The sequence below is a fragment of the Coenobita brevimanus genome, chromosome 2 (assembly GCF_032717465.1).
Source record: "Coenobita brevimanus isolate Jiangsu-jjx chromosome 2, ASM3271746v2, whole genome shotgun sequence".
Taxonomy (NCBI): Eukaryota; Metazoa; Arthropoda; class Malacostraca; order Decapoda; family Coenobitidae; genus Coenobita; species Coenobita brevimanus.
The window spans coordinates 29,501,511-29,525,150 of record NC_136955.1 but is presented as its reverse complement, the minus strand read 5'-3'; the positions used below and the strand labels follow the sequence as shown (position 1 = coordinate 29,525,150).

The following is a 23,640-nucleotide window of genomic DNA, read 5'->3' as shown; positions in this document are numbered from 1 at the left end:
GGAGAAGGAGGGAGGTGAGAAGACAGGAAGAAATCAGTAGGATAGAAGTTGTGGAAGCAATGAAGAAAGTTAAATCGGGGAAAGCCCCAGGAATTGATGGAGTGTGTGGTGAAATGCTGAAGCATGGGGGAGAGATAGTAGTAGAATGGATGTGGAAGATATGCAGATTGGCCTGGGAGGAAGGTAGAGTCCCGGAGGATTGGAAGTCAGGTATAATTATTCCCTTGTACAAAGGAAAAGGGGAAAAAGAAGTGTGTGGTAATCATAGGGGCATTTGTCTTCTTATTATAATAGGAAAAGTGTATGGTAGGATACTTATTGACAGAGTTAGAGAAAGAACAGAGAAATTAGTTGGAGAAGAACAGGGAGGCTTTAGGAAGGGAAGAGGTTGTGTAGATCAGATATTCATTCTTAGATCTTTAGTGGAAAAGTTTCTAGAGAAGGGAAAGAAGTTGTATGCGGCTTTCATGGATCTGGAGAAAGCATATGACAGGGTGGATAGACAAGGATTGTGGAAAGTGTTAAGAATATATGGAGTAGATGGGAAGTTGTTGAATGCTGTGAAGAGTATGTACGATGGTGCGAAGGCTGCAGTGCGTGTGGATGGTGAACTAAGTGAATTTTTCTCTTTGAAAGTTGGTTTGAAACAGGGATGTGTCATGTCTCCATGGTTGTTCAATCTGTACATGGATGGGGTAATAAAAGAGGTACAAGGTAGGGTAGTGGATGTGGGAGTGGCTCTGGTGAGAGAGGATAGTGTTTGGAAACTCCCTGTACTGTTGTTTGCAGATGATACTGTGTTGTTGAGTGAAGACGAAGGGGAACTGCAAGGCTTGGTGGATGAGTTTGAGAGAGTAAGAAACGGAACCTAAAGGTGAATGTAGGGAAGAGTAAAGTGATGGTCTTTGAGAGAGGTGAAGTTAGTGAATGTACAGCGAGGTTAGATGGTGAGGAATTGGAAAATGTGAGTACGTTTAAGTATTTGGGTAGTGTGATGAGTAAGGATGGAGGTTTGGAGGGTGAAGTGCTTGAAAGGGTACAGCAGGGAAGAAAGGTTGCTGGTTCCTTGAAAGCAGTGATAAGAAACAGGGAAGTGAGCATGGAAGTGAAAAAGTTACTACATGACAGTATTGCGATACCAACTCTAACGTACGGAAGTGAAGCTTGGACATTGTTGGAAGGACACAAGTCAAGAGTGAGAGCAGTGGAAATGAGTTATTTAAGAGGAGCCTGTGGAGTCACGTGGAGAGACAGGCTGACGAATGAGGATATAAAGGAGCGTTGTGGTGTGGATGTGGATGTGATGGGAAGCGTTATGAGGAACACACTGAGGTGGTTTGGCCATGTGGAGAGGATGGAGGATGAAAGACTGAAGAAGAGAGTGTATGTGAGTGAGGTGGAGGGGGGAAGAGGGAGGGGGAGGCCGAGGATGAGATGGAGGGATGGGGTGGAGAGGTATATGAGAGAGGGGGGTGTGAGTTGGGAGCAGGGCAGTGAAATGGCGGGGGACAGGGCGACTTGGAGGTGATTTGTTTGTGGCCACCCCAAACGGGATTGAGGCGTCTGGCAATAGATAGATAGATAGACGAATCCGGATGTAAGAATAAATCATAGATTTTATTAGCACTGGCTTAGGTATGAGCCCTCTAAGATATTGTGTCAGGGCAAACTATGAAAGTAGAATTAATTGCATGTGAGACTGTAAACATATCTGTTTGGTAGGAAAGAGGAATTATAGTAGCAAAGATTATATATATATATATATATATATATATATATATATATATATATAATATATATATATATATATATATATATATATATTTATATATATATATTTATATATATATATATATATATATATATATATATATATATATATACTGTATGTACTGTACGGTATATACAATATACCACCGGGTCGACAAAATAAGAAAATGTTTTGGAAGGAGGTGAAAAGGGTGCAAAAGAGAGAGTCTGAGAAGGAAGAGCGAGTAAAAGCAGAGGATGGAAGGATGTTAATTGAGATAGATGCAGTAAGGAAGAGATGGGCAGAGTATTTTGAAAGACTGTTAAATGTAGAGGAGGAAAGGGTGGCTGAGATTGTGGCGGATGGAAGGGTGCAAGGAATAAATGTGTTGGGAGAGTTGAATGATTCCTTGATCACGAAGGAGGAAGTGGAGAAGGCAGTAAAGGAGATGAAAACTAGGAAAGCTGCAGATATTGATGGGTGTGCTGTGGAATGCTTGAAGGGTGGTGGAGTGACTATTGTTGACTGGTTAGTAAGACTGTTGAATGTGTGCTTTGTGAAAGGTATGGTGCCAATTGACTGGGCAAGTGCTTGTGTGGTCCCTTTGTATAAAGGCAAGAGTGATAAGTATGAATGTACTAGCTTTAGGGGTATAAGTCTCTTGAATGTTGTAGGTAAGGTGTATGGCAGTGTTAATTATGAGAGTTAGAGAGGGTACAGTAGGGAGTGATTGATGATGAGCAGTATGGCTTTAGGAGAGGGAGAGGATGTGTGGATCAGGTGTTTGCTGTGAGACAAGTTTGTGAAAAGTATTTAGCAAAAGGCAAGGATGTGTTTTGGGCATTCATGGATTTAGAGAAAGCATATGATGGAATTGATAGGGAGGCTTTGTGGACTATTTTAAGATTGTATGGACTTGATGGTAGGTTACTGAAAGGGGTGAAGAGTTTTTATGTAAATAGTAGAGCATGTGTAAGAGCGGGAAATGCTGTGAGTGATTGGTTTCCTGTGAGATTGGGGCTGCGACAGGGATGTGTGATGTCGCCTTGGTTGTTTAATATTTATATGGATGGTGTTGTAAGGGAGGTGAATGCAAGAGTTTTAGGTGGAGGTCTGAGTCTGGTGAATGTTGATGGTGGAGAGTGGAATCTGGAGCAGCTGCTTTTTGCAGATGATACTGCATTGGTGGCTGAGTCAGAGTAGAGACTGAGACAGTTGGTAGAGGAGTTTGGAAGGTTGTGTGAAAGGAGGAAATTGAAAGTAAATGAGAATAAGAGTAAAGTGATGAAGTGTACGAGGTAGGTAGATGGAAGGGGAATGAATATAGTTTTGAATGGTGAGTTGCTTGAGGAGGTAGAGTGTTTTAAATATTTAGGGTCACATGTTGCTGTGGATGGAAGAATAGATGCAGAAGTGAAGTTTAGAATGAATGAAGTAGGAAAGGTGCTGGGAGGAATGAAAAAGGTGTTTAGATGTTGTTCGCTTTGAATGGATGTAAAGAGAAGGCTGCATGAGGGTGTTGTGGTACCGACTGCATTATATGGGGCTGAAACATGGAATATGGGTGTAGCAGAGAGGAGAAGTTTGAATGCAATGGAGATGAGGTGCCTGAGGAGTATGTATGGAGTGATGCGCATGGATCGAGTGCAAAATGATGAAGTGTGAAGGAGAACTGGAGTTGTTCGAGATGGCTGATAGAGTTGAGCAGAGGGTGTTGCAATGGTTTGGGCATATGGAGAGAATGGATAATGTGCAATTGGTGAAAAAGATAACTAGATCTGATGAGAGGTGTAAGGCTGAGAGGGAGACCACGAATAGGATGGATGGACAGTGTGAAGAGAGCGCTGGATGTGAGAGGGATGTCTGTTGAGCAAGGAAGAGTGGCTGTGTATGACAGAAATAAATGGAGAGAAATTTTGAATGAATAAATGATGACACAGCCCTGAGGGGATATTCTCCCGCATTTGATCTGATCAGCTAGTCAGGTCAGGTGTGGGTAAGGGGATGGGTCTATTATGATGTGGCAGGGGTAAACCAGCTCTGCTGTCGGGCCCTGCTGCGGATGTCACTGATTGCACTGCGCAGTTGATCCTTGTGCAGTGAGGATCTGTCCCTTCTCCCCTTTGGGGCTAAGATGCGAATGAATGTGTTTGAATGGATGCGTAAATGGGGAGTGTGTCGTCCTGTCGCAGCTACCTCCCTTTCCTTGGGGGAAGCAGCCTAGGTATATAGATAGATAGATAGAAGAGCTAGGTCTTGTACCCCCCTCGCCAGTGCGGGTCTAAAAGGTGTGGCAGCATCACCTCGCTACTTAAATTCACTGGTGCCCCCATTGCATTGGGTCGGGATGTGGGAATCAGAAAGGAAACATTACATTACGTGATGCTTTCACTTTTTAGACCTGCAGTGGCTAGATGGCCACGAGGCATCGGTCCAGAGGTGTTAATCAAACTGGTGGTAGGCTATATTGCAAATTGTCATTCTGCATATATATATATATATATATATATATATATATATATATATATATATATATATATTGCCAGACGCCTCAATCCCGTTTGGGGTGGCCACAAACAAATCGCCTCCACGTCGCCCTGTCCCCAGCCATTTCACTGCCAAGCTCCCAACTCACACCCCCCTCTTTCATATACCTCTCCACCACATCCCTCCTCATCCTCGGCCTCCCCCTCCCTCTTCCCCCCTCCACCTCACTCACATACACTCTTTTCGTCAGTCTCTCACCCTCCATCCTCTCCATATGGCCAAACCAGCTCAGTGTGTTCCTTATGAAGCTTCATATCACATCCACATCCACACCACAACGCTTCTTTATATCCTCATTCGTCAGCCTGTTTCTCCATGTGACTCCACAGGCTCCTCTTAAATAACTCATTTCCACTGCTCTCACTCTTGACTTGTGTCCCTCCAACAACGTCCAAGCTTCACTTCCATACGTTAGAGTTGGTATCACAATACTGTCATGTAGTAACTTTTTCACTTCCATACTCACTTCACTGTTTCTTATCACTGCTTTCAAAGAGCCAGCAACCTTTCTTCCCTGCTGTATCATTTCAAGCACTTCACCCTCCATACCTCCATCCTTACTCATCACACTACCCAAGTACTAAAACGTACTCACATTTTCCAATTCTTCACCATGCAACCTCGCTGTACATTCACTGACTTCATCTCTCTCAAAGACCATCACTTTACTCTTCCCTACATTCACCTTTAGATTCCCTTTCTTACACACTCTCCCAAACTCATCCACCAAACCTTGCAGCTCCCCTTCATCTTCGCTCAACAACACAGTATCATCTGCAAACAACAGTACAGGGAGTTTCCAAACACTATCCTCTCTCACCAGGGCCACTCCAACATCCACTACCCTACCTTGTACCTCATTTATTACCCCATCCATGTACAGATTGAACAACCATGGAGACATGACACATCCCTGTTTCAACCCAACCTTCAGAGAGAAAAATTCACTTAGTTCACCATCCACACGCACTGCAGCCTTAGCACCATCATACATACTCTTCACAGCATTTAACAACTTCCCATCTGCTCCATATATTCTTAATACTCTCCACAATCCTTGTCTATCCACCCTGTCATATGCTTTCTCGAAATCCATGAAAGCCACATACAACTTCTTTCCCTTCTCTAGAAACTTTTCCACTAAAGATCTAAGAATGAATATCTGATCTACACAACCTCTTCCCTTCCTAAAGCCTCCCTGTCTTCTCCAACTAATTCGTCTGTTCATTCTTTAACACTGTCAATAAGTATCCTACCATACACTTTTGCTATTATACTAAGAAGATAAATGCCCCTATGATTACCACATACTTCTTTTTCCCCTTTTCCTTTGTACAAGGGAATAATTATACCTGACTTCCAATCCTCCGGGACTCTACCTTCCTCCCAGGCCAATCTGCACATCTTCCACATCCATTCTACTACTATCTCTCCCCCATGGTTCAGCATTTCAACACACACTCCATCAATTCCTGGGGCTTTCCCCAATTTAACTTTCTTCATTGCTTCCACAACTTCTATCCTACTGATTTCTTCCTGTCTTCTCACCTCCCTCCTCCTCCCAGCCATTCCTCAGCCACTTATACTCGCATTACTTCCATCCTCTATGTTCAGCAATTCCATAAAGTGTTCTCTCCATCTGCTCACTTTTTCTCCCTTCTCCACTAGTTATCTACCATTTTTATCTTTCACACCCCTGCTAACCTCACTTCCAGCCTGTCTTACTCTCTTCACCTCTTTCCAGAACATTTTCTTACAGTCCCTCCACTTTATACTCAAATTCCTTCCAAATTCCTCATCCACTCTCTTCTTACTCTCTCTCACTAATCTTTTCACCTCTCTCTTTCTTTCTACATATAACTCTCTCTTCCGCCTCTCAACTTCTTCCACGCCCCTATTTCTCATCCATTCACTGTATGCTTTCTTCTTTTGTGCCACAGCTTGTCTCACCTCTTCAGTCCACCACGCTGTTCCTTGCACCCCCCTCCGTCTTCTCTTCCTCCCACACACCACATCGCATGCTGCACATATTTCTTCTGTAAATATCCTGCACACACCTTCCATGTCCCCCATCTGCTCCAATTCATATTTGCCCAATCGTTCCTCCACTTCTGTCTTATACTCTGCCTTTTTCTCATCCTCTTGTAACCTTTCCACTCTCCCTGCAACTACTTCCTCTCGTCTTTCCCTTCTTCTATTCCTCCATCTTACTTGGATCCTAATTCTGGCCACCACCAAGTAGTGGTCAGAAAGTCCACTCCCCCAACCTCTATAAGCTCTTGCATCCATTACACATCTTCGCATCCTTTCATCCACACACACGTAATCAATCATTGGCTTCCTTTCATTCAGTTCACCACCCACCCTTCTCATCACTCGCCATGTATACCTGTGGATCATTTTATGCCTGAAGAGGGTATATATATATATATATATATATATATATATATATATATATATATATATATATATATATATATATATATATATATATATATATAATAACGAGGGCTGAGGTATGTGTTCTCTGAGTGCTATCTACATCCCACTTTATTCTTGCAACTATACTTCTTGGACGGTAACTTACCTTTTTTTTTTTTTTTTTTTCCTTAAAACGGCCCATTTCACGTAGTTCTGTGGCTGAAAAAGACTATGTTAAGGTCATTCATGATTTCCATAGCACTTCTTCGTGACCAGCATCACATTCTTATGTTCATCTCTTGTTACAGTTTGGCATTCACGATGCAGAAATATCAGTTTAAGGACGAGTTTGAGTACCGGTATACCAGATGGCTATATTAAGCTTGGAAGAGAAGTCTAATAGTGATGGGGTTAGTGAAGGTTTTTCCTAACCCTTCAGTTTCAACAAAAAGTGGTGTACCCCCCACCCAAAAAAAAAAAAAGAGCAAATATATAATAAAATTGATATAATACACACTGCGTAGCCGATACTTTAAGTCTGACAAGAATAAAAAATAATAATAATTTACATAATTTATAGACACTAAGAGCTGCAGAAGTCAAAGCTTTTAACCCCTCGAGTATCAGGAAGCTTTCCTAAGTTAAATAAAATCTGGCAGCAACAAGAACAAGGAGGAAGGGTTATACTCATATATCAATAAACCATTTAGCTGGTATAGACGCACTCCAGTAAGAACAAGTTATTAGCTGGCTAATACTATTTTGATGGCTTAGAAAATCATAACAGTGAAAAAGTTATTGTTTGCTGTTTGGTGATTGTATTGCAACAATAGACAACTACAGCAGATATTGGCCGGGATTTGCAAACAAGCGCACTCACTCTTAGTTCCTTGTCGTGACTAATGTAACAAGAACAGTTACAGATGAATGCAGGATTTTTCAGTGTTTCTAGATATTTCTGCTAGAGTAACTTCAATAAGACAGAGAATTAATTGCAAGTTAATTTGTGATTCAGGTCTCCAAATGATCGTTATGATCACTGAGGACTGAACTAGCTTAGGAAGCTCCGTAACACTTTTTCTTAACCCTTTCAGTCTTCAGTTATGAAAGACATTTCTTCGCTCCAATTTGTAGATTTCTCCATCCTAGGAATCTAAGGAATGCATTAATTCCAGAAAATTACCAAAAAGTATACAATAGCAAAACATACAATAAACTTGGGAACCCTGAGTCCCGTCAGGCTTTTTGAGGATAAAAAGTGAAGTTACAGGTGTATAAAATATAGCAAGAAGAAAAAAAAAAAAACTTTATTCTATGACGCAGTTCTCGGTCACACTGCGAAGAGATGAACGCCACAGTGACTACAGATTGATAATGGTCGTGCTTCTACCCCTTTCTTGGAGCATACCTCACACCTTCCATTCTTACAATAAATCTAGGCCAAGTGTTGCTTAGCCTAACAGAAACAGGTATGCTGTAGTCAACTTTCCTTCGCTTAGGCGGTCCTTAGGATCGACGATTCCTAATAATGACCTAACTTATTTTTCCTTCAGTGACACGGTACCGAACAATTCAGGTGCATTTTCCATCACTACGTATGAATCCCCTTGAACGGGAAATTATATATATATTTTAGCCATCCTGAAATCGTGTTCCTTTCTAGCCAAGAACGAATTTTTAATCATGGCATACTTCATCTTTCCTTCAGTGACACCTTACCTGACACTTCAGGTGCGTTTTTCACCACGAAGGATGCATCCCATCAAACGAGACAATAATTATTTATAGTCATCCTGAAATCTGGTTACTTTCCAGCCGACGACAGTTTTATAATAATGAGCTGCTTTATTGACACTTTACCTGACACTTCAAGTATGTTTTTCACCTAGAAGGATGATCTCACCAAACGAGAAACGAAATATTTATAGCTATCCTGAAATCGATCTCCTTTCTAGCCGAAAACAGATTTGCAATAAAGACCTACTTGATTTTTCTTAGCTTGACTCCCTACCTGACACTTCAGGTGCGATTTTCATCACGAAGGATGCATACCAACGAGCGAGACAGTAAATATCTTTAGCCATCCTGAAATCGAGTTACTTTCTAGCCGAAAAGATATTTTTAAAGATTTATCTCAGTGTGATTACTGAATGGCTGACTATAACATGTCTATCTACTTTTTGGCCTCTGAAACTGTGTACGTTAGCTATAATATAAACTATAGATACCCATATAGATATACATTTTCTCTAATGAAAGTACAGGACAGTTTTCTGTATATCTATTAATGGGCAACAATTATAAAACTGCTTGCACATTGAAAGTAAATTATGACAAAACTATACCAGTCCTATAACTTACTGTAGATTGAATATATCCTAAATATAACTCTACTAGCTAGGGTTCATTGTTGGATAACGTGTCTGTCAGTCCTGTTGCTCAAATATTGGTAGATGAAAGAAAAAAAAAAAACAATGAAGGTTCAAAACCAGAGTTGATCAATATTTCTATATCTTTCAATGCTACAAAATACTGATAGGAATTCAACCCTCTGATGGGAAATACGATACCCATTCATTTTTGTAATGCTTACATAAATCTTCTATGAATCTGCTCAGTTTTATTCTTGATATATTCAAGATGCTATTGACAAAATAGATTGTCACGTCCTCGTCCCACACTGCCATAGGCTCCAACAGCAGTAGTACAGTATAGGAAGGTCGTTGCCCAGTAGTTGTTTTTCATAGTGGCAGCCTTTCTGAGTACAATAACACAGAGCAGCACAGGCGTTGTAAATAAACACTGGCTTCGTAAGTTCAGTGTCTATTTTCCAGATAAGTTCACTTAATGCTTGGTACTTGTTTTCACCAGTGCCAGAGAAATACACTCTTCACGAACTACAGTTACACTTAATGCATGCCAACTTCACTTTACTGTTTTCAGAACTACTGGAGCTATACAATCTTCACTTACTGCAGTTACACGTAATGCATGCTAGCTACACTTCACTGTTTTCACAAGTACCGGAGCTATACAGTCTGCAATTACACTGCACTGACACTGAACTAAAATCAAACTGAACTGAAAACTGACTGAAATTGTTCTAGTCTCCTCCCCATCCTTACATAGCCTTACAGTACATTACTAGCGAAGCTTCCAGTATACTCCAGCACCTACAGTTGCCAAATCAGAAACATCCAAAATATCCAGAGGTTACCTTGCACTAAATAGCCTAACACTCTAAATTATATAGCATACAATCTGCAATGAAATTACATAATCAACAGTCACATAAATAAGACATTAAAGGGGAAAATAGCACAAAAATGAATGTAGGGGAGGGCGGTGATGGTACGAACATTAATATATATATATATATATATATATATATATATATATATATATATATATATATATATATATAAATTCAGGTTTAAGCAGGAGTGTAATCTGGCTTATGTTATAATGTTGCCACATCATTTGGCTCTTTAGGTTGATAATATGAAATTCTTAGCTCTTTTCAGCTTAAAACTATAGTTAACGAAACACAAGTGACTAAATCTTTCGAACCATCCCTACCAGTGGTGGTGGTTTGAACGGTAGGGTGAGATGGTTCGGCCACATGTATTACTCAGTATATTCTTAAAATTATGTGTGTTTTATTGGGTAAAAATAAACATTTATTAATTCAAAGATTTTAATTTTTCTAAAGTACAATATTAAACTTCAGAATCCAAATGAACTACTTGATGTCTGTTAAATAATAATAATAATAATAATAATAATTATAACTGAAATAACCTCCACCAGATTTAATAATAAATGACTTGACCACTTACTTTCCGCTACAAAATTATGCATAATTAGCCTCTCTCTCTCTCTCTCTCTCTCTCTCTCTCTCTCTCTCTCTCTCTCTCTCTCGAATATTGACTTCACTTTTCACTTTCTAGGCTTTATTTCAGACGGACTAACTTAAGACTTTTAATGCATATTGTAGCCTGCAAAATTTAAATAGAAGTTGTTATACCTTTCCCTTCTTTTAACACTGAGGAATATGTTAAACAAACAAAACTATTATTATATTCCCTGATAACTGTTACGAATGGTGTTTCACTATGTGTTCAAATATAAATGATCAAAATTAGCGTTATTATCCGATAAGGTCATGACTTGGTAGTAGTGGAGGGATAGTTAGGACTGTCCGAACCATCCCCCTTCTCAACTGTCCTAATCATCCTGAACCTATGTAATTAATTGACGGGTACTCTCAAGTTTCACCCGAGAGAGTTTAACATTCGTTCCTCATAGCAATATGTTCTACATGCAACACAGATTCTTCCTGATAATGCACAGTTCGATGCGTGGCATATTTATAAAGGTAGAGCTGACGATATACACTCAAAGTATTAAATAGGAGATGCAAAAAAAATATAAAATCTGACCTGCATCAAAAATTGAGGGGTTTCTAGCTTGGAGGTTCCGTGTGGTCAAAGTAAACAAACTCTCCCACTTTCAGGCAAGATCACACGGCCCTAGGTGCCATACTTTTCTTAGGGAATGCACTGTCTGAACCATCCCACTGTCCGAACCATCACCACCCTCCCCTACAATCTACAAAATAGCTACTTTCACAAACAGCAGGGTAACTGGTAACTCTGACATGTAGGTGAACTACGAGAATCATGGGGAACACTCCAGCACTTCCTAACTAGCAAATCCCGCTTCTCAGCAATATTACATCTCGCCATAGAATACAGGAATGGGAGCTTGAAGAGAAGTAGGCCTACCGTAGAATTCTAGCCAGGAGCAAAGCACAAAAAGTTTTGTCTTCTTGTTCTGGTGTGGCAGAAAGCTGCCAAAGATGCTAGATTCGCAATTAAGTAGGTTGCTGGATGGGAACTGAAGGTCCTTTCAGATCCCTGTGACCTCCAGCTATTACTTGTCCTTCACTGTAGATAGTCATAAAAGGTGGGAACCTGAAATCCCAGCAGAGCTAGAAGGGTTAAGTGTTTCTCTTTATACACATCACTTTAATGCTTTCAGCCTGAGGAATTTCGAAAGTTAATTTTTGATATCTCTAAATTATTTTATTTAACCTGCACAGACCAGGAGACGTGAATATACGTCCTGATGTTTTGTCACGGCTAGCCCCAGAGACGTGAATTAATGTCCTGCAATTGCAAACTCTGCCACGGCCACATTTGTCAAAATTCGCAGGTGATTTTTGGCAGGCATGCAGGGCAGACCTTCCTGTACCTGCCAACAGGTGGCAACCCATGCTAACCCTGCATGACCCACGTGGGTTGCATGCTCATCCACTCTGTTACCTGCACTGACCAGAGATGGACATGGCGTGCCGAGGTTTTTCTGACAAAGCTATACAAACTACTGGACACTTTTAGAGGTAGTAGTGATTCCCCACTTGATGACGATGTCCAAGACAAAGATTACGTGCTGCCTGAGGAAGTATCCAGTCGTAGTGATGAGGAGGTGCTTTCCCTAAGGAAGGCGAAATATGTGGGGTACTTCATGGCTAGGGGAGGACCTTCTGCACCCCATGCACGTTCATGAGCCTCTCTCCTGCCTCAAGATGAAGATGCAAGTGACAACAAGGATGAGGAGGAAAGACATTGTAAGCATTCCTGGATGGGGAAAGAAAGGATTTCCCCACGGGAAGGTGCCAAACGAGTCCTGAAAAGTGTAAGGTCAGCCCTAATCTCTATGTTTGGGGAAAGTGATATTGCTGGGGGAATGGCAGGTAGTCAAAGTGAGAGTGTTGGGGACTGGCAGGTGGGAGAAAGTGAGAGTGGTTGGGGAAGGCAGGTCGCACCTGGGTGACCATGTGGGGAGGAATCACAGCCCAGAATCTCGAATGCTGAGCCCAGCACATCACACGCTCAGTCACGGCCATTCTTCTCCCCAGTTTCTTCCTGCGCTTCCTCCCCACAGCCCCAAGTGGTAGGGAAGGGAAGCAAAAGGAAGGGAAAGGAGAGGGGTAAGGGAAAAGGGAGAGGGAAGAGGAGCGCAAGTGGGGAAGGAAGCCGCTCTCCACCTCCCCAGCCTGCATCACCACCATCTCCCCAACTTTCTCCCCACCACAACGAGGAGGGCAATGGAGACAACGACGAAGAAGACGTGTCCTGGGTCCGGGATGGAAGTGATTATATTCCCATCAAACATCCTTCACAGAGCCTTGGAGGTCAGGTTGGACTGCACCTGGCGTGAATGCTGGCTGCTCTTGGTTGGATTTTTTCCACCTACGCACAAGGCCTAGTGCAAGCCTGCGAACGTTAAGGGACCCAGGGCGAGCACAGCAAGCAGTATGGTTATCCAGTCAGTGCAGGTGAGATGTACCTATTTTTGGCCCTGGTCCTTTTGATGGGGTATTGTGGAAAAAAGACAAGTCCAGACATACTGGACTATGGACCCATGAGTCAGCACACATTATTTGGTAAGGTAATAGGTCGTAACAGCAAATAATGAGCTGCCTCCACTTTTACGATGCTGATCACCCAAGCAAAGCAACGTAAATGATACAGATAAAATGAAGAGGATACGCATGGTTTTTTATTATCTATCTATCTATCTATTACCAGACGCCTCAATCCCGTTTGGGGTGGCCACAAACAAATCGCCTCCAAGTCGCCCTGTCCCCCGCCATTTCACTGCCCTGCTCCCAACTCATACCCCCCTCTCTCATATACCTCTCCACCCCATCCCTCCATCTCATCCTCGGCCTCCCCCTCCCTCTTCCCCCCTCCACCTCACTCACATACACTCTCTTCGTCAGTCTTTCACCCTCCATCCTCTCCACATGGCCAAACCACCTCAGTGTGTTCCTCATAACGCTCCCTATCACATCCACATCAACACCACAACGCTCCTTTATATCCTCATTCGTCAGCCTATCTCTCCATGTGACTCCACAGGCTCCTCTTAAATAACTCATTTCCACTGCTCTCACTCTTGACTTGTGTCCTTCCAACAACGTCCAAGCTTCACTTCCGTACGTTAGAGTTGGTATCACAATACTGTCATGTAGTAACTTTTTCACTTCCATGCTCACTTCCCTGATTCTTATCACTGCTTTCAAAGAACCAGCAACCTTTCTTCCCTGCTGTACCCTTTCAAGCACTTCACCCTCCAAACCTCCATCCTTACTCATCATACTTAAACGTACTCACATTTTCCAATTCCTCACCATCCAACCTCGCTGTACATTCACTGACTTCACCTCTCTCAAAGACCATCACTTTACTCTTCCCTACATTCATCTTCAGATTCCGTTTCTTACACACTCTCCCAAACTCATCCACCAAGCCTTGCAACTCCCCTTCGTCTTCACTCAACAACACAGTATCATCTGCAAACAACAGTACAGGGAGTATCCAAACACTATCCTCTCTCACCAGGGCCACTCCAACATCCACTACCCTACCTTGTACCTCTTTTATTACCCCATCCATGCACAGATTGAACAACCATGGGGACATGACACATCCCTGTTTCAAACCAACTTTCAAAGAGAAAAATTCACTTAGTTCACCATCCACACGCACTGCAGCCTTCGCACCATCGTACGCACTCTTCACAGCATTCAACAACTTCCCATCTACTCCATATATTCTTAATACATTCCACAATCCTTGTCTATCCACCCTGTCATATGCTTTCTCCAAATCCATGAAAGCCGCATACAACTTCTTTCCCTTCTCTAGAAACTTTTCCACTAAAGATCTAAGAATGAATATTTGATCTACACAACCTCTTCCCTTCCTAGAGCCTCCCTGTTCTCCAACTAATTTCTCTGTTCTTTCTCTAACTCTGTCAAGAAGTATCCTACCATACACTTTTCCTATTATACTAAGAAGACAAATGCCCCCTTGATTACCACACACTTCTTTTTCCCCTTTTCCTTTGTACAAGGGAATAATTATACCTGACTTCCAATCCTCCGGGACTCTACCTTCCTCCCAGGCTAATCTGCACATCTTCCACATCCATTCTACTACTATCTCTCCCCCATGCTTCAGCATTTCACCACACACTCCATCAATTCCCGGGGCTTTCCCCGATTTAACTTTCTTCATTGCTTCCACAACTTCTATCCTACTGATTTCTTCCTGTCTTCTCACCTCCCTCCTTCTTCCAGCCATTCCCCAGCCACTTATACTCGCATTACTTCCATCCTCTACGTTCAACAATTCCTTAAAGTGTTCTCTCCATCTGCTCACTTTTTCTCCCTTCTCCACCAGTAATCTACCACCTTTATCTTTCACTCCCCTGCTAACTTCACCTCCCCCCTGTCTTACTCTTTTCACCTCTTTCCAGAACATTTTCTTACAGTCCCTCCACTTTACACTCAAATTCCTTCCAAATTCCTCATCCACTCTCTTCTTACTCTCTCTTACTAATCTTTTCACCTCTCTCTTTCTTTCTACATATAACTCTCTCTTCCGCCTCTCAGCTTCTTCCACGCCCCTATTTCTCATCCATTCATTGTATGCTTTCTTCTTTTGTGCCACAGCCTGTTTCACCTCTTCAGTCCACCATGCTGTTCCTTGCACCCCCCTCCATCTTCTCTTCCTTCCACACACCACATCACATGCTGCACATATTTCTTCTGTAAATATGCTACACACACCTTCCACGTCTCCCATCTGCTCCAATTCATATTTGCCCAATCGTTCCTTCACTTCTCTCTTATACTCTGCCTTTTTCTCATCCTCTTGTAACCTTTCCACTCTCCTTGCAACTACTCCTTCCTCTCGTCTTTCCCTTCTTCTATTTCTCCATTCAAATTGGACCTTGATTCTGGCCACCACCAAGTAGTGGTCAGAAAGTCCACTCCCCCAACCTCTATAAACTCTGGCATTCATTACACATCTTCGCATCCTTTCATCCACACACACATAATCAATCATTGGCTTCCTTTCATTCAGTTCACCACCCACCCTTCTTATCACTCGCCATGTATACCTGTGGATCATTTTATGCCTGAAGAGGGTATTGGCTACCACCAACCCCCTCCCAGCACAAATGTCCACTAACGCACTCCCATTCTCATCTATCTCAGCAGGCACACCCCACTCACCAACTATTCCATCCACCTTCGCATTCCAAAGTTTACCATTCATATCACCAATCAAAAACACTCTCTCATTCCTTCCAAACTTTTCCATGCACACTTATACATTTGTCCAGTACTCTTCTCTCACTCTTCTAGCACGATCTTGCGTTGGCGCATACACACACACAATCGCCCACATTTGTATTCCAACTTTCAACTTTACCCACACAATCCTTGACCCAACTGATCCATACTGTCTTATGCTCTTCTTCCATCTTTTACTCACAACTATACATACTCCTTCCTTCGCCCTCTCATTCTCACCTACTCCTGCACATATACCCCATCCATACTCCCATTCTCTCACACTTTCTCCTCTCCATTTTGTTTCATTTATTCCACATACATCCACTTTTGCACCCTCAAGCACCTGGACAATCTCTCTCTCTTTCACCTCATCATTCGCTCCTCTTATATTCCAAGTACCCATTACCAAGTCCTTTGTCCGGTCCTGGGTCGTCATCGTTTGGTCAGTCCTTGTCCGAGGCTTGTTGTTTGTTTTTTTTAGTTAGTTGTTTTCCGGGGCACTAACCCTACGCCAACCCTTTTAGTTGCCTTTTACGACAAGCAGGGATACTGGGGGAGTATTCTTGAAAAAAAAAACCTACCCCCAGGGGGTAGGGGGGTTTGATTATCTTAGGGAAAAGTTCAGCTCCTCATTTTATCCATTCAGAGACCTTGTCATAGACGAGGGTCTCGTATTTTGGAGAGGGAACATTTCCTTCAAACAATATATACCCAGCAAAAGACACCGTTTCGGGTTCAAGATCTTTGTGATGTGTGACTATAAGACTGGTTATGTGCAAGACATAGTTTTGTACACAGGCGCACAGACAGGCCTCATACAAGATCGAAGTATAGGACTCTCAGGGGCCATGGTGAAAACAATGATTGAGCAGTACCTTCATCGTGGTCACATCTTGTACCTGGACAACTGGTACCCTAGCCCTCTTCTCGCTCAGTACCTCCACCTCCAGGAGACTGGAATGTGCAGAACCGCCAAGAAGAACCATCACCACATGCCGAGGATGGAAATGAAGCTCGAGAAGAAGGAGGTGGTCTTCTTCAAGGCAAATAATATCCGTGCCACTGCCTGGAATCACAATTGAGAAGTCATCCTCTTGTCCACGGTACACCACCTTCTGGTTCACCACACAGAGTCCATTGATTACAGTTCCGAGAGGAGGCACCAAGTTTGGGAACCAGAGTCAGTCATGGCATATAACATTAACATGAGGCAGGTTGATCAATCTGACTCCATGATTTCAAGCGCGGTTTGTGCCAGGACCATGACGGAGTGGTACAAAAAACTATTCTTTCACCCACTCGACATAACCGTCCTCAATGCACACTACTCCACGCAATGACCATGAACATCTTGGAGACCTTTGAGGGGTATGTGAGGGAGCTGGCAAGGGAGATAATTGTGACGTATGCTGAGGACAGGCCCCACCATCGCCACCGCACACTCACCGTCGCACAGACTCCCATTTGACTCTCTGGACATCACTTCCCTGAACCCAGTCCCCCAACGCAGATCCATGCTCATCCCCAGCGTAAGGGCCATGTGTTCAGGTACTCTAAATCAAGGCCAGCATGTCAGAAAATTCACACAATACCAGTGTGTTGAGTGCGATATAGGACTATGCTTACATCCCTGTTTCAGAGAGTACCAAACCCTTCAGCACTACTAATAATGTGTGTATGTACTTGCACTACATGACGCTGTAAATAATTGTAAATATATTCTAGCGGTTGTGTAAAGTGAGAAACAGTAGAGTGTAAGTGGAAAAGACACACACACAGTACAGTGAGCGATCAGTTGCCAATTTATGTGTGTTCTGCCAGTACAGTATAATACTATATGTAACCTAGTGTATTCTTGTAAGACTTACCAATTTCTATGTAATAAACCTCTCTGTATGTTCCTCGAGTGTTTTAGCCATATCTGGTACAGTTACCCATGGCATAGGCTGGGAGAATGAGGGCATGCGGTGGACCTTCATAGAGAACCCTGTCGCCAAGGAGATACTAAGAAATCGCATTTCTCGTTTCTCATAAAAAGCGGAGGTGTTAGGCAAAAAACCCGAGGTCAAAAATTTGCCGGGTCTGGGGGTTTTCTAAGGTCCAAAAGTTGCCAGGGCTGCACGGGTAAGGACAAAGTATTTCGCACTGAAAGGTTTCATGAAGGATATTTCTGCTTCCCTCGGGTAAAATAATCCGTTGTAAGTTAAATATTATCGTCTGGATATAACAAGAACAATATTAAAACCATCTTCGGAGCAAACACATTAATATTCAACTGAAAGTCATACCCCTCCTAATACTAAAATACCTTGTCTATATAACATACAGAACTTTGTCAACATTAACATACCCAGTAACAGGGTGGAAAAGTCTCATGTAATCTAATTCTTCTTTGTCATTGGTTCAGGCTACTGTTTTTCTTCTTAGAGTCAATGAAATTAGGTTAGTTTAAGCTCATCTGCTTTGACCCCTGGAATCCAATGACGTACTCTTTTAGTTTATTCATGTTGCCTACATATTATTAACTTTGGGTAAGTCATTGTTTTGCAGTAACGGATTTAGAAACAATTAATTTCCATAAGTCCTCTCACAGCTTGATGGCTCTCCACAAGTGGATTATCACTTGCACGTAGCAACAACAAAATAAAAAATGCATTTAACTAAATGATTATTTATGGTGAAACTATACCATTTTTAATCTAAGGTGGCCTAAAGCTGTTTACTCAAAATTAGGCTAAGACTGCAGTCACTCCAACATAAAGCCTGAGTTGTAACGGAGGATTAGCACTGGGATACGGTCCCAGTCGCGAATAAGTGATATGTTAAAGATGTTGAGTCATACCGTTGTCATTTTAACCACTAAGGTGAGTGACACAGGCTGCAAAAGGATGAAAATCCAAGCCAAGATAGAGTAAAAACAAGAAGTGGTGTCAAGGCACAGCAAACCCATCCCCGACAGTCATTTTAGTGCTGACGTTTGAACACAAGGTATCTAGTCAAAGATGTCACATATCAAATTTGGAAAATTGACGATTTTATGCCCATTTGAAATTTTAGACCTGACCCACCTAACATTGACACCCCCACCTCTAACTGGGGGGGGGGGGACCCCCCCCACTGATGTAATGAGGCATGTTATATGATGCGGATTTGAAAGATGGACCTTTGGGTTTTGGTTTCATGTAGATATGACGAATTTGAAAGTAGTTATGACGAAAAAACGATTTTAACCTGTTCCCGTTTTGTCATAATTTTAGGGCGTACAGCCTGGACATTGGCCCAATTTGGCCAAAAAATTAATAAGGTGGGGTCATAGCCCATCATCCCTGTTATTTTAGTCAAAATCGCACCAGTAGTTTTCTTGTAAAGTTGTTAATAGACACACAGACAGACAGACAGACAAAGACAGACAGACAGACAGACAAACAAACAGACTAACTAAGTGAAAACAATACCCGTTCCCGAGCCCCTCTGGGGCGGGGACGGATAAAAAACATTATATGAGGCAGCTGGACACTACCTCCGCATCCCTACTAACACCGAGACTCGACTGAAGGCTTAGACTGTATTGTGTTTTGGCAGGTTAGGTCAGGCTATTCGTCTTCTTTGGTTGATCAGCATCATATTTCAACTTAACAGGCAGATGGGGACTGCCCCTGATCGGCTACGTCCCCCTCAGCAACAAGAACATAAAGGAGCATCTGGAAGACATGCATAAGGAGCATGGCGACATTTATTTGTGAGTACCTGGGCTCTCTCTCTCTCTCTCTCTCTCTCTCTCTCTCTCTCTCTCTCTCTCTCTCTCTCATTGATTCTTTATTTCCCTTTCAGCACAAGCCCCAACCCTCTGAGGAACGTTGTCACTGAAAGCCACTTGGCAATGAATAAAGTAAATCGCGAAATACAGCGTCCGTTACTAACAGGATAACTTTATGATCCCTGAACACGAGTACCAGAGTTCACTCAGCCTGACATTTAATTCTCTTCTATTTTCATCCTTCCCTTTTCCCCTGTTGTTTGTTGTGCCATAGCTCTTGGAGTGAGAGTGGGTGTTGTGGAGTAGTTGGCGTCTCTCTCTCTCTCTCTCTCTCTCTCTCTCTCTCTCTCTCTCTCTCTCTCTCTCTCTCTCTCTCTCTCTCTTTGTTCTTACCTGATTGTTCTTACCTAATTGTATCTTTACAGGAATGAGTCAAGCTCGTACTGTCCCGTGTCTTAAACCATATTTATTGTGAATACCCTTAAATTTATGAATTGTTTTGGCACACACTATTTCATTCGGTAGTGCATTCCACTGATCAGTTGCTCTATTTGGGAAACTAAATTTCCTTACGTCATTATCGCCTGCAAGGCTTGGTGGAGCTGCAAGGCTTGGTGGATGAGTTTGAGAGAGTGTGTAAGAAACGGAATCTAAAGGTGAATGTAGGGAAGAGTAAAGTGATGGTCTTTGAGAGAGGTGAAGTCAGTGAATGTACAGCGAGGTTGGATGGTGAGGAATTGGAAAATGTGAGTACGTTTAAGTACTTGGGTAGTGTGATGAGTAAGGATGGAGGTTTGGAGGGTGAAGTGCTTGAAAGGGTACAGCAGGGAAGAAAGGTTGCTGGTTCTTTGAAAGCAGTGATAAGAAACAGGGAAGTGAGCATGGAAGTGAAAAAGTTACTACATGACAGTATTGTGATACCAACTCTAACGTACGGAAGTGAAGCTTGGACGTTGTTGGAAGGACACAAGTCAAGAGTGAGAGCCGTGGAAATGAGTTATTTAAGAGGAGCCTGTGGAGTCACATGGAGAGACAGGCTGACGAATGAGGATATAAAGGAGCGTTGTGGTGTTGATGTGGATGTGATAGGAAGCGTTATGAGGAACACACTGAGGTGGTTTGGCCATGTGGAGAGGATGGAGGGCGAAAGACTGACGAAGAGAGTGTATGTGAGTGAGGTGGAGGGGGAAAGGGGGAGGGGGAGGCCGAGGATGAGATGGAGAGATGGGGTGGAGAGGTATATGAGAGAGGGGGGTGTGAGTTGGGAGCAGGGGAGTGAAATGGCGGGGGACAGGGCGACTTGGAGGCGATTTGTTTGTGGCCACCCCAAACGGGATTGAGGCGTCTGGCAATAGATAGATAGATAGATTATCGCCTCTCTTTTTATGCAGTTTTTTGCAGTGTCCTCTTGCTGATGCATCCTCATAGGTTATGTAATCATTTATGTCTATTTTCTCCTTCCCTGATATGCATTTATATAGCATAATCATGTCTCCTCTTTTCCTTCTCTCCTGTAGTGTTGGCAGATTCAGTTTTTCTAGTCTTTCTTTGTAGCTTAGATTTCTTAAGCTTGATACCCATCTTGTAGCGGCCCTTTGAACGTTTTCAGTCTTATCTATTTGTATTTTGAGATGAGGACTCCGGACTACTAATGTATACTCCAGGGTTGGTCTGATAAATGATGTTATTATCTTTCTTAGCATGTCTTCATTTATGTATGTGAATGCTATTCTCATATTTTCAAGCAGTGTATACATGTTCCGTACCTTCTCACTGTTGTGGTCAGCCGGATATAGTCTGTTATTAATTATCACACCTAGGTCCTACTCTCCTTCTGATGTGTGTAGGGTTTAATTTCCTAACTTATAATCCCACTCACGTCTTTTTCCACTTTTACCAAACTTGATTACATGACACTTGTCCACACTGAATTCCATTTACCATGTATTGCACCATTCATTAAGTTTATTTAATTCTTCTTGTAGCTCTTTACAAGAGTCTACACATGTAATTGTCCTTTGTATTTTTGCATCATCAGCAAACATATTTAGATAGTTTTCATTTCCAGTGTTGCTGTCTATATCATTTATATACACTAAAAACATGGTTGGTGCCAGCACTGAGCCCTGTGGAACTCCGCTAGTCACTTCCCTCCATGATGAGTAATTTTCCCTTAGTACTGTTCTCATTTCTCTCTCTCTCTCTCTCTCTCTCTCTCTCTCTCTTTTTTTTTTTTTTTTTTTTGAGAAAATCTTGCGTTCAACAATACAGTTTGCCTCGGATTCCTCGTTGATGGTACTATCTATCTATCTATCTATATACCTAGGCTGCTTCCCCCAAGGAAAGGGAGGTAGCCGAGACAGGACGACTCACTCTCCATTTACTCATCCATTCAAACACATTCATTCGCATCTTAGCCCCAAAGGGGAGAACGGACAGATCCTCACCGCACCACACCGCACAAGGGTCAACTGGGCAATGCAATCAGTGACATCCGCAGCAGGGCCCGACAGCAGAACTGGTTTACCCCTGCCACATCATAACAGACCCATCCCCTTACCCGCACCTGACCTGACTAGCTGATCAGACCAAATGCGGAAGAATATCCCCTCAGGGCTGCGTCATCACTTATTCATTCACAGTTTCTCTCCATTTATTTCTGTCACGCACAGCCACTCTTCCTTGCTCAACAGACATCCCTCTCGCATCCAGCGCTCTCTTCACACTGTCCATCCATCCTATTCGTGGTCTTCCTCTCAGCCTTACACCTCTCACATCAGATCTAGTTATCTTTTTCACCAATCGCTCATTATCCATTCTCTCCATATGCCCAAACCATTGCAACACCCTCTGCTCAACTCTACCAGCCATCTCCCGAACAACACCAGTTCTCCTTCGCACTTCATCATTTCGCACCCGATCCATACGCGTCACTCCACACATACTCCTCAGACATCTCATCTCCATTACATTCAAACTTTTCCTCTCTGCTACACCCATATTCCATGTTTCAGACCCATATAATGCAGTCGGTACCACAACACCCTCATACAGCCTTCTCTTTACATCCATTCTAAGCGAACGACATTTAAACACTTTTTTCATTCCTCCCAGCACCTTTCCTACTTCATTTATTCTAAACTTCACTTCTGCATCTATTCTTCCATCCACAGCAACATGTGACCCTAGATATTTAAAACAATCTACCTCCTCAAGCAACTCACCATTCAAAACTATATTCATCCCCCTACCATCTATCAACCTCGTACACTTCATCACTTTACTCTTATTCTCATTTACTTTCAATTTCCTCCTTTCACACACCCTTCCAAACTCCTCTACCAACTCTCTCAATCTCTCCTCTGAATCAGTCACCAGTGCAGTATCATCTGCAAACAGCAGCTGCTTCAGATTCCACTCTCCTCCATCAACATTTACCAGACTCAGACCACCTAAAACTCTTGCATTCACCTCCACCATCCATGTAAATATTAAACAACCAAGGCGACATCACACATCCCTGTCGCAGCCCCACTCTCACGGGAAACCAATCACTCACAGCATTTCCCACTCTTACACACGCTCTACTATTTACATAAAAACTTTTCACCCCTTTTATTAACCTACCATCAAGTCCATACAATCTTAAAACAGTCCACAAAGCCTCCCTATCAATTCTATCATACGCTTTCTCTAAATCCATAAATGCCCAAAACACATCCTTGCCTTTCGCTAAATACTTTTCACACACTTGTCTCACAGCAAACACCTGATCAACGCATCCCCTCCCTCTCCTAAAGCCACACTGCTCATCACTAATTACTCCCTCTGTACCCTCTCTAACTCTCATAATTAACACTCTACCATACACCTTACCTACAACACTCAACAGACTTATACCCCTAAAGCTAGTACATTCATACTTATCACCCTTGCCTTTATACAACGGGACCACACAAGCACTTGCCCAGTCAATTGGCACCATACCTTTCTCAAAGCACACATTCA

At 42.5% G+C, this 23,640-nt stretch overlaps 1 protein-coding gene across 1 annotated transcript in view; it reads left to right on the top strand.

Moving 5' to 3' along the window:
* The window catches only part of LOC145392003 (cytochrome P450 2L1-like), a 185,876-nt gene that overhangs the window by 5,110 nt on the left and 157,126 nt on the right, over positions 1 to 23,640 (top strand). The window contains exon 2 of the mRNA XM_080266490.1: positions 19,515 to 19,614. Coding sequence (XP_080122616.1) covers positions 19,515 to 19,614 — 100 coding nt within the window. The remainder of the gene's footprint in view (positions 1 to 19,514; positions 19,615 to 23,640) is intronic.